The following is a 12,323-nucleotide window of genomic DNA, read 5'->3' as shown; positions in this document are numbered from 1 at the left end:
TCAAGCGTGGTTTTAGCTCCTCAAAAGTAAAACCCTGGATAATATTTAATGACAGCTATAGCCACTGGGTCTCCCTCTTTCACCACGACACATTTCATAATAGTTCTGCATCTTGGCCACTTCAGTGCTTTTCCAGAACATCGGCGATTTGTGAATGCTCCGTCCTGCCTCAGGCCGGTTGCAACGAGACGTCCCCGCAGACCGACTGCTTCCAGGGGCACGTGCTGGTTTCTGCACGATTCTGCACAAGCACACCGACGTCTCTTCGACATGTGCAGCCACCTCGACGCTGGAGCTGACCTCACGTTGCAGTTTCCGAGCTGCAGATTCCTGCTGTCAGCTGTGCTGCAGCTAAGATCACGGATCTGCTTAGCGGATCCGTGGCAGGACCGGGGCCTGAGTATTCACGCAAAAATAAGGCACTGAACAAAAGAAAGAAATCCCCCGGGAAAATGAAACGATAATCCCCACAGCTTGGCAAAGGGATTTCGAGGCTGGCATAGTCCTCATAACAATTTAACCCGTTGTTTTAGGCTAGAATGGGTTTTTGCTTGCTCGTTCCTCTCTCCAACAGTGGAAGACAGGCTCAAACGACCCAAGGGCAAGTTCTCCCCAGAGGCAGGGACCAGGCAGCCCGCAGACGGGCTGGCTTCCCCTTTATTTTCTGTCGCTGCACAGGGAAAATGTGTGAGCATCGCCTCTGGTGGGAGAGCAGCCTGCACGTTCACAGCACAGCTGAGCCGCGTGCTGCTGCCCGGATCAAGGCCTTGGAGTACAGGTCAGCTCCCGACATGGACAGGGTCCCCTTCTTCCTGCCCACCCCAGGAGGGACAAACCCTCCCTCCAGCTCCTCGCCAGCACCACACAGCCCTCACAGCCCCTGCCTGCAGTGCCAAAGCCTCCTCTCCCCGCGCTGCCTCTGGCACTGACCTCCCCCCCCAGGTCTGCCAGTCCTGCCATGCCCCCAGCCTCCCACACCACGCTTCCTCAGCCAGCCGCAGCCCTCCCGTCAGCTTCACGTTAGGAGAAAACAACGGGAGAGGCAAAGAGCCAAGCAAACACCACCAGGGCTGGAAATACGGGATGTGCGTCCCTCCCACAGCTGCTGCCCAAGCACCTGGAAGCACTGCCTGCCCGAAAGCCGAGCCTTCCCAAGGCTAGATCCTTTCCCTCCTGCCTGCAAGACACCTCCTTCCCTTGTGACACCTAATGAATGAACGGCTCGGGATCGCTGCACTTTCTAACGCCCAGGGACTGACTTAGGTGCTGGTTTACACCCTCCAGATAACTGCGGCAGAACTGCACGAGCAGGGCACAGCCCTGCCCTGACTGCAGCTTTCCCACTCCACCCGTGTCTCCACAGAGAGGGAGGCTGGAGGCAGCAGAGGTCCCCCATCACTTTGACGGGGAGCTCCCAGTGCAGAAAATACCTCGGTGATGGAGGTATGCTGCTTCTGCACAGCAGCAAATTGACCTGGAAGCATCAGGGAAAACATCTACCGAGCTCGTGCCACCTTCTTCCTCCCGGCACAGGCAAACTACGCCACATCTATTCCCACCTGTTTATGTAAACACTTACCAAACTACACTGGAGAGACATCGTGTTATTAGCTACAGCCCAGGGAAGGCTTATGCCAGGTCAACAAAACCTTAATTTGACCACCAGTCACATACACACGGAGCTCACAACGCACCGCATCGTTTGCAGGGTGCACCACGCGCCCTGAACAGGGAACAGATCTCGTGTGGTAGGAAATCTCTGGGAATGACACCGTGGCAGGTTGCATCTTCACGCCTGCGTACACAGGGGCAGAGCAGGATCACACGGGCGGTCTTCGCGCTGCTACGTCGTAACTGCGCCGCAGCTATAAACACTTGACTTAGCAGCCATAGGAATGTTCTTTCAATGCCTGGGATGCTTATAATTGCCTAGCTTTTTACCAAAACAAGCTAAAAAAGAGGAAAACGTCTATCCAAGCAGCATCAAGTGACCATTTATCCAATTTGCCAGCAAAACGGACTTGTGGTAGGGGCTCGTGAGCCGAGCATACTTGAACTGGCTAATTGATACCATAAGCAGCATGCGACGTCCCATATGGGCCAGTGACAGATGCTTGGCTAGTAGCTTTCACAGCTATTTGCTGACACCAGAATGAAAACAAGTCTCGAGTCCACTCCGGGCCTAAGGGAGATGCTGTTCAGCAGTCGTGTACACTGAGCCGCTTCTGCCCTGCTTTCACCGCTCCTCAGAGCCCTGCTGCCTCCCTGCTCCTTGCTCCTCCTCTCACCCTGCACACACACGGCCACCTCCTCGCTGCGCCTCCCTGCTGAGCCCGGCCTTAACCTGCTGGCCAGGTGTCAGAGAGGAGAAATCCGCCGATCAAACGCGGAGAGCTGGCCTTCGGCTCCCTGAAACATAAACTGCAGGAGGTTGAGCAAGTACCCCAGCAGCTTTCCTCGACAGCTGCTTTGACCACTGTGAGTCAGGGCGCCGGGCTAGATGCACCTTGATTTAATCTAGCACAGCTGCTCCTGCTTCTGAACTCCAGTCCTGTGCATCCCCGCACCTAGCTCCTGCTTGCCCAACCCGTGACAGCTCTGTCCTCCAATCCATCCCCTCACCAGCATCACTCCCAGACGTGATGTTACCAAACCCAACAGCCTCCCATCAGTCCCCGCCGACTGCACGCAAACTTCAACGTTGTTCAAAGGCCTGGAACACTGCCGAAGGCATTTAGGTTCTCGATGGGAAGACTAATCAATCACCTCCGACCTGGGAGCTCCCTCTCGAAAAATGTCACCCCCCCCCCCCCAGCCCTACAGCCCCAAAACTTCAAAGAACGGGTTAAACATACTTCTGTATAGTTCACATGGAAAAAAACAGCATTTTCCTCAGTCTTGTTCTCCTAGAAGACTGCAGAAGGGAGCTGATCTCTGCCAGAGCACGCTGCCTGAAACAGACACCTGGAACATAAACTCACCTCTCAACCAGTTACAGAGTTCAGCAGAGTTATAAGCAATGGAAAGCAGAGGCCCACAATAGGAAGTGCCAAGCTGTCTTAACTGACAGGCAGAACAAAGGCCACACCTAAGCCAGAGAGCATCAGGCCACCTGCACCTACTCCTGCTGTAACTCACGCTCACGCGTACAAACTCACAGTGTAGGACAAGGGCATGCCCAAGCCACTGCCCTACAGGGAGGGAAACACTCAAGGGAGCACTGGTTAAATATTTTGCTTTCTCAAATTTTCCATTAAATATCCCTCTTTTAAACAAAAACAAGGAAATCGTGATGCTGCTTTCGTTTTAGTTAAATACTTACACACAGCACAAATTTCAAAGATGCTCTGTTTAGGGGCAGAGCGGAAGGTTTAAATGGTTAAGTGAAATTTTGGAATTTGCAAAATGTTTATGTAGCCTGAGTAAATATCCATCACATTAAGCGAGTGATCAAAGCTGATAAAAACGGCAATTATGTTTCCCAGGAAAAATGTTGGTGGGGGAGGAAGTTACTCCATTCTACAGTGTCAACACAACAAAAAAATAAAATCTTACTCCTGAGTGGAAAAAAAAAAAAAGAGATAAAGAAAAAAGTAAACACGCTCAGAGAACTATTTCCTACCACCATCAAGCTTCATGTAAAAACATGCTAGAGCACATTAGTGAAGGTTTGGGTGTCCACACTCCTGCTGTTGCCTTATCTGAAGGGAGCCAATGAATACAAAGGGAATCAAGTACTGTTATCAGAAACAGGGCAGAATGGAGCCCTTGCTACATTTAACACTGTGCACACACCAAATTACACTGCACGGCATTGCCTCCCAAGCCCTAATGTTCAAACCCAATGTAAATCTCACATTTTCTTGTACTAGGAGCTTTACAATGCTGTTAAAATATTTAAAATATTTCTAATCCTCTTAGTAGGTACAGAGGATTTCAAGGCAGGTTGTTTCCCCACTATCAAATCTACTTAATTTTAAGCTTGAAGACTATGGTTTTCTTAACCTCTTTGTTAACTAGAAAGCAAATCTAGTACCTGTATGAAGTAAGTAAACACAGGGGAAACTAAGGCTTGATTGTTTGGTGACAAAGACATTTTTTGCTGTTTAGGGATCTGATACCTTGAGGCAACGCAGCCAAGAAAATGTCTAAAGACGAGATGCTCCTAAAACTGTAAAATGTGAAAGGCAAGACTGCAAGCTCTCCAGGACAAGGACAGCTTATCTCTGTGCTGTATGTTTGCACACTAATACACAAGGTCTCAACAGGGGACCACAAACTGTATCACAATGAAATCACTAAGCAGAAATAATCTTAGAGATGAAAAAAAATGACCAGGTCATCCAGTTCTCTCCCCAGACAATGCCAGTCTGTTCCCAATTGTGCACTTGAGAGGATTAAATGCCAGCTTCTAGAAATACACATATACAGAATAACTGTGCAGTGAACACACAGTTTCAGTGTCAACACTGCAGGAACATTACAGGTACAAACACTGCCACGAGAGCTCTGTCCATCCGCTCTGATAACCTCCCTGCTCCTTAAGCTTTCCCCAAGACAAATGATTGTGCCAGTCTGCACAACAATTTTGTGACATGGACAGTCACAGAAGGGAAAAAAAAAAAAAGTCTAATTTTAGATCTCATCCTCCATCTGCTCACACACAACTTTGCTTGGATATCAAGTGTGTGCTTGCAGTCTCCCTTCTGCACTGAGTCTTACTACAGTCATGTCGTTTGGAGCCCAAGTTAGCTCCGGCAAACATCTTTATAAGCAAACGGCTAGGAAAATAATGTGCTGTGCTGTTCAAAATGAGACCATTCATGTGATCTCAGAAAAAGCTTTATTACTGGAGACAATAAACTGATATATTAATAAAGGGTCACGTGTAATTCAGCCCCTGAACAGAAACAGCTGGATTTTACCAACAATCCAGAGCCTTCAGTCTGAAAAATGAAGGAGGTTTTGAACCATCACCACCTACAAGCCCCCAAATACAACTGCATCCCTCTCAGAGATACTGCTGACTCCTCCAGGAATCGCAATTTGTTTACCTTGTAGAAAAGAGCGTGACAAACGTACAGCGTCACAAGGTTGCCGGTCCGCATGCAACACCGACAAGCCAGCTCAGACTTGCAAAGAAGCACGAAACACTCCATGTGGTACGGAGTGGTTCACAATCCACACTATCCAATTAATCCCTTGAATAACCAGAGAAATAAGCAACGCACTTTAGGGATGACTGATATTTGGGCACTTGTATGTTCAGGTGCACAACTTGAGACTTGGGATTCTCGCAGTGCTGAACCCTGACCATAAAAAAAACCTCAAGTACCTTCAAAACATATTAAGATGCGCTCCCTAAAGCTCAGGCCATTTTAGAAAAATCAAGAACACTGTATACATTTTCTCCCTTTAAGTCTAAAGGGAATACAGCAATCAGGGGTTTGAGCAAACACAGACTTACGGAAAATATTAGGACATTTTTAATGTCTCACCATTACATATCTCACCAGTCAGACATGTAGGAACATGAAATAAATGATAGCGTAATTCACAGGAAAACCCAAACAAACAACCTGCTGTTGAACCAGAGCATGCTTCAAGCTCTACCACTGCAGCAAAGCCATTTCATTCACTTCTAGCTAGCCGAGCAGTACGAACACTGCAAGCTCTCCTTTTGTGGACACTAACATTTTATTACAGCTAGCTAACACCTTAACAAACTGTCTTCTAAGTACAGCTTGTACAATAAGAGCTCCCACCCTCCTAAACAGACCTCCTGCTAACATATCGTATAAAATCCCTGCAGTAGCTACAAACACAGCCTGCCTGGAAGAACATTAGCAAAACATTTAGGAGATGGCTGTTACCACACTAGCAGTGAAAACTACAGGGGAGGAAGGCCCCGTTGTGCATGCAGCTTCCTAATGTTGACATCAATGGGCACGTGCGCTTTATGGATGATCAAGAGAACCTTCTGCCACATTTCTAAACAGGCAAAAGGGGAGCAGGTAGGTGCAGTCAAACTTTTTTTTGCATTTAAGTATTCATGCACGTATCTAGCAGAAACACTAATTGAATTCTAAGCGTCTATAAAGTCCTGAGCTAAACCACTCTTGTCAGCTCTTTGCAAAATTCCAGTTCAATTTGTTTGGAGTGACATCCATTACATTATTCTGTCAAACATCAGACCACAGTCAACACTTCAGAAACGTTGGATTAGGTCCAGCAAAGAGACATGCTGGTATGGAAAGCACTAACGCAAGCTGCAAGTTTGCCCAAGTAACACAATTACTTTGGAAACAAGAGGACACCAAAAGTCAAGTGACAAGAGTCACCCCACCAAAAGAGCCAGCATTACTCTGCTAAAGATCAGTGTTTCCTACCATGACAAAAATAAACGAACACATACACAAACCAACCAACCACACAAAAATGAATAAATGAGGGATACAAGCACTGACAATATAATCAAGCTTAGAGTAAAGGGAAAAATAGGTAAACAAAATGCTGCTACCCTCCAAATCACATGCTACAAAAACAGTAGTTTAATCAGTTGCAGATCAGGACAGAACTGTATGTCTTGGTTTAATACTTCTAGCAGCATCAAGATAGGTAATCTGTTCGATTTGATTAATCTCCCACCAGCACAGCTCCTACCCATCTGATGACATAGCTGTTTGCAGGAAACCTCACTTGCACTTTCCTGAACATATTAAGTCTTTGTGGGAACCGCAGACTTGACATAAAAGAGGAAGTTTGTTTTAAAAGATGTCATTTGAAGAAAACATGAGCTATCTCTACAGATCCCCAGCACTGCATTCACATCTACTACATCTTCAGATAAACAGGAAAACAAAGAAGTCACGTTACCTGGAGCATCAGTTCACAGTCATCTCTGCCAACAAATATCATCTCCCGAGGGAGCCGATGGCGAATGCCAGTGCTGCTCACCAAGAACCACGAAGTCACGCTCATTTTGGCGCTTGGCACTTAATCTCTACACATCCTAGACTTGGAAAAAAAAAAAAAAAAAATTAAGGGGCACATAGTGAGCTATTAATGATGTATGTAAGTATTGCAGTGCGGAGCTGCAGTTCCCAAATTTTCCCGAGCCATGGGACCCTGTGCTGCTCCTTGCACTGTGTTCACGTTAAATTTTTTGCGGCAACGAGCAGGGGTGAGGCGCGCCCCAGGAGCTGCCACAGGTAGGAGCCACGGCTCTGCAGCCCTGGAACTATACCCACAGCAGGGTAAGACTAGGGGGTGGTTAAGAAAAGGAGCATTATCTCAGAAATGAAGCAAGCAGCTGAATCCAATGGCTGAATACGGTTAAAAAAAAAAAAAAAAAAAAAAAGGCAAAAGCGTAGAGCTTTTCCAGAACATTTCCGGGCTGCCAGCACAGCTCACGCCTCCCCCATCCTCAGAGCCCCGGAGGAGAGCATCGGGAAGGTGACGGCTGAACCCGTAACCTCCCAGGCGCGGTCACGGCAGACTGCTCAGCCTGCGGATCGACAGCCCACCCGCAGGCAGATAAACCCACAACGCCCCCCCCCCCCCATGCGCGATCCGGTAAAAACACAGGAATAAAGACACGTAAATAAAGCGCTGCCCTGGACGGAAGGGTCTAGCGGACCCCAGAGGGGGATCCTGGCCCACAAACGCCTTTCCTCCGCAGGAGGCAGAGGCAGAAGCAGCCCGTACCTCGGAGGGCGACGGCCCGCGGCACCTCCCGTCCCTCTGCGGCCACACCTGGCTGCTGGCGCTGCTACGGGCCGGCGGCGCGGGGCGCAGCCCTGCTGGCTCTCCTCCTCCTCCTCCTCCTCCTCCTCTCGCAATCTCGCATTTTCTCCTCCCGTCTCGGCCTGAGGGAAGGAGAAAGGGCAGCGGGCTGCGGGGCCTCTCCCGCACTGCGCTCCGAAGAGGGCTCCGAGCCCTCCACCCCCGGCGGCACCGGGCTGCGGAGCGGGGGGGGAACGCGGCGCTGCCGCCCCCCAACAAAGCAACTGGGCAAAGGCGGCCGGGGCCTCCCGGCACCGGGCTGCGGCCTCGCCCCGCTCCCCGCTCCCTGCCCAGGGTCCCACCGGGGGGCTTTCCCCACGGTCCCCCCTCGGTCCCCGCCGCCGCCCCCCTACCTGCTCCGGCCCCGGCGCGGCGGCAGGCCGGGCGCCTCGCCCCTCCAGCCGGCTCCGCCCGCCCCGCTCCGCCCCCGCGCACGGCAGGTTCCCGACGTCAGGAGGCGGCCCCAAGGCACCCGGCCCTGCTCCATATTCCCCCAAGCGGCGAGCCTGGGGGTGCCTGAGGGTCCCCGGGGCTCCCCCCGCTGCCCCCACCCCTCGTGGGTGCCCCCCGCAGCCTCCTCACAAAGCCTCAGGCACCCCCAGCCCTTCTTCCCCACAGGCTTTTGGTGTGTTTCAGCGCTTTTGGCCCCCAAATCTTATCCCCCCCCGAGGCCCCAGACAGCAGGTGTGAACCCTAGAGTCTGGTGGGTTTACTGGGCGATGGTCTGAGTGTAAGAACAACATACGAGTAATGATCTTGTATGGCGTCCTTCATTTCAGGCTCTCAAAGGGGTTCATGGAACACAAATCAGGCTTCGTGACACCTCCCTGACACAGCAGTGGTTGTCCCCGGCCTTTCCAGGCCGAACACGCAAGTTTGAGGTCATAGGGCAGGAGTCACTACCTCCACAATCACTGGGTTCATATCACCAGCCCTTTCTCCCACATCCTCTGCTGGGTTTAGGTTGAAAAGGTCTTCAGCATGCCTTCCTCAGGTCCTCTTGTAGGACAGGTAACCAGGAAATTACTGAAGAGCACCAAGTGTGAAGCTCAATAACCACTTCTTTTCTCACTGGAACTGGAGGCAGCAACAGCTACACACCAGCTCTCTGACTCCAGCTGGCACGGGCTGCTAAGAAAAGAACATAAAAAAGATGGCAAGATCACAGTGATATTTCCCCAGGCTTATCTTCCAGCCGAAAAAGGCGCCTTTGCATTTAAATGCTCTATGTTTATTTCTGAATATCATTTCTCAGTAACCTGCAGGAGCTTCCCTAGATGTCTTAAGTGCTGCCTTTTAGAATTTTGGCTTCAGTGTTTTCCTCGATAATGTCTGATTATATGGAAACCATAGGTGCAGTACACCGATTACTGAGGACAGTCCTACATCAGCATCACTCCATGGACTTACTCCTGGCCTACAGCATGGATGGCAGTGGGACTGATCCTCTGGACAGAGGAGCAGGAAGGGCCATCCCCTGCAAGGCCTGAGAACCAGGGAGGGCAAAGTAGAATCACAGAATCATTAAAGTGAGCATGGGCAGAACCAGAAGGGGGTAAAAAAACCTGCCCTCCTCTTTCTGAAGAGCAGTAGGACTTCATTAGTATTTAATTACTAGTATTATTGCCTTCTTTAATCAACATTTGAGTTCTTCTCTGGCAAATACATCATGCCCCGGGGCAATTTCAAGGTGTGATTATCTTCAAAGGCTTAAAAGCTGGCTGAGACTGCAGCATTTGTGTTTTATTGGAATGCTCTTGCTATCTCCTCGGAGAGGAGCACCACACCCTTGCTGCACACTGCGTCCCTGGGGTGCCAGGCAGGAGGACGGAGTGACCGGTGCTCGCTTCTGGGGCATTTTAAAGGCTTTTGCATTGACCACTGCATAAAGTAGTTTAAAACCTTGATAAATAAAAATGGACTTCTGCCCTATTTTCCAATTCATTCTGTAGTTGAGTCGTGTTTTATTATCAATTTAACTGACCTATAGTTTAGGTTTTTATAAATAAAATTTGCGTCTCTCAGAACTACATCTAGAGAGTCTGCTCTGCAGAATATCTCTATACTGCTAGAAGAAAGTAGGATAATTTACTTCTTTGTACAAGCCTGCCATCTAGGCAAATCTTTGTTATGAGTTACTATAAAAGGTTAGTGATTGCTTTAGCTTAAGCTTGGTTTTACCATGCACTTATATTTGTGTATTTATCAGAGCAGTCAGTACTTCACTATTTATAGAGAAGAAAAATAGTCCCTGTTTGCACCACGTGTCTTCTGACCTGATTGAAGGTGCAGTTAGGCCAAGACGCTAGGCTGCATTACAGCCTCCTTATTTTATTCCAGTGATCTAAAGGGAATAAAGAAGCTAATAAGGGCAGTCTTTCCTTCTCTTTTTTTCTTCACACCTCCCAAAGTAGTGTATGGGCAGCAGGGGTTGAAGAATAGCCTGGTGTCACACTGTCATCTCTAAATCCCATTCCAGAGAGTGTATCTGTGGGAAGGAGAAGTCGTTGCACTGCCGTACTTTGATTTTCACTTTTTTTTTGCTATCAGAACAAGTCCTGTTGGCAGCCTTTGCAACACATGGGTTGCTCTAGTTTAAACCAAACGCTGACCAAACACACGACTGCCTGTGAAAATATGATACTAGTAGTGTCTTTAAACCACCGTTTATCTTATCACCGGTTATCTCGGTGTGACAGATTAGCACAGACACAACTCGGGAAAGATGTACTTGAAGAAGAGATTTAGAAATGACAGTATAACTGACTGAGAGGGAAGTTTCAAGGAGAAAGGAATGGAAGAGAGATGGTGAAGAGGAGAAAATACAGAGGAGGCATTGAGTGAAGTTAAGTGATGGCAGGCATTGAGGATACTCAAGTAATTACACAGGGGCAGGACTGGGCCAAGTTGCACATTGAACATAAAATCCAGCAGCTTTCATTTGGGTGTAGTGGCTGTTTTAAACTTCTCCAGTCAGCAGTAATACAATGCTCTCAACCCTGTTCTTTAAGCAGGGGGAATGTTACCTATATCCCAACAATTAAATTGCCTGTGTTCTTCAGTGCTTTTAGCAAACAACATCATTAATCCTTGTGTCCAGTCCACCTCCAGTTTCACCGGGGAAACAAGTACTGCCTCAGGGCATGCACACCAAGGACACAGGGAGGAGGGAAGGCCCAGGAAGGACCTCAAGAAGTTGAGAGCAGCAGCAGCACAATCTAGCTCATGCGCTAAGTTTGCAGCAGAGGGTGCTTATCATGCAAATCTCTCTATTTTCATCTATAGTGCTGTCACCTTCAACTACAAGGGACATGCCTCTGGCTGTGTGAACCTGCACAACCCAAGTTACAGGAGGTTCATCGTACCATACACTGTGCAGATGCACATTGTAAGGACCAGTCCCTGTCCCAAAGTGCTCATATGCCCAGTAAACAAGGAGAGCGAAGGTGAGATAAAATGTCCAGGCAGAAGAATAACAGCAGGTCACGGGCATATAGGAAAACCAGATTTCTGTATCCACAGCTGATGAATCTGGATACAAATCGTCTGCTTTACTGATATACCTTTTGTCTGACACTCTGAGCCCATAGCTATCCTGAACCAGGACGACTTCAGCTCTCTGCTTCAAAACAAAGATCCTACCATCCCCAGAGGAACTGAATTAAATCAAGCCCTTTCTGCCAGACTCTGACGTAAAAGAGATTTGTCAGAGTTCCTGAACACGAAGCATCTTGCTGCGTCTTGCTGCAGAAGAGGCTTCTGTTCCAGGCTGATCACAGCCTGATCCAGATACACTGTGCAGCTTCCCCGCTTCCCCCCAGAATGGCAGCTTTCCCTGTGCATGAGCTAAGGGAAAGGAAAAAAAAAAAAAAGAAAGGAAAGGAAAAAAAAATATTGCTTAGATATTCATATGATGGGTAGCAAGTAAGTAAAGATATACAGGATTTCTAGGGGAACTCTGCCACAGAAACCCGTAGCATGCCGCCTGAAATCAGGTACACGTAGCTGCATTCACATTTAATCACAGGCACGTGTGCAGCTTGTGAATTCCTGGCTGCTTTGCATCAAAGGCACTCCAAAAAGAGTCATCAGGCGCTGTTCCCTGGAATTATTCCATTTGCTCTTCACTAACTGACTTTGAGATGCATCAGGAAAGGTTCACAAGTAGGTCATGCAGGCTTTCTTAACCCCCTTCTTCACTCGGATGGATTCTGCCTCCCTGTGATGTCTTTCCCTTCCAGAAAGCAGAAATTGCAGCAAGGACAGTTCTTCAGGCCCTGCTGCAGGGAGATGGATGCGCTCCTGGCCCATGCTTGCAGCATTCTCCCTTTGGATCAGAATTCCCGTGTTGATTTTTAAGGCGAGCAGCAAAGATCTGTGGGCTTTTGCAAGAGGACACTGCAGGTCTGAACCTGTGTCCTTGGTGCAGCTAATAGCACTATTGCCTGCCAACAAAAAGTCCCCTTTCCTATAGGGCCTACAACCAAAGCTTTTCATCACTAATTCCGGGCAATCAGTTGGAGCTGGATCACCATAAA

The 12,323-nt window shown here is 48.7% G+C and overlaps 1 protein-coding gene across 10 annotated transcripts in view; it reads right to left on the bottom strand.

The window, feature by feature from the left end:
* Positions 1 to 8,207, bottom strand: part of CEP170B (centrosomal protein 170B) — a 57,000-nt gene extending 48,793 nt beyond the window's left edge. For 5 of the 10 annotated variants that reach the window (XM_035551251.2, XM_035551254.2, XM_035551252.2 and 2 more), the window contains exons 1-3: positions 8,139 to 8,203; positions 7,708 to 7,868; positions 6,877 to 7,017 (exon numbers count right to left, since the gene is read on the bottom strand). In XM_035551251.2, coding sequence (XP_035407144.1) covers positions 6,877 to 6,981 — 105 coding nt within the window. In that variant the 5' untranslated portion in view covers positions 6,982 to 7,017; positions 7,708 to 7,868; positions 8,139 to 8,203. Of the gene's footprint in view, positions 1 to 6,876; positions 7,018 to 7,707; positions 7,869 to 8,138 lie in introns of all 10 variants that reach the window. The other 5 variants (XM_035551250.2, XM_050710970.1, XM_050710968.1 and 2 more) reach the window with 2 other exon arrangements.
* Positions 8,208 to 12,323: the final 4,116 nt, after the last annotated feature.

Source organism: Cygnus atratus, chromosome 5, assembly GCF_013377495.2.
Source record: "Cygnus atratus isolate AKBS03 ecotype Queensland, Australia chromosome 5, CAtr_DNAZoo_HiC_assembly, whole genome shotgun sequence".
Lineage (NCBI taxonomy): Eukaryota > Metazoa > Chordata > Aves > Anseriformes > Anatidae > Cygnus > Cygnus atratus.
This window is presented reverse-complemented; position numbering and strand designations above follow the sequence as displayed.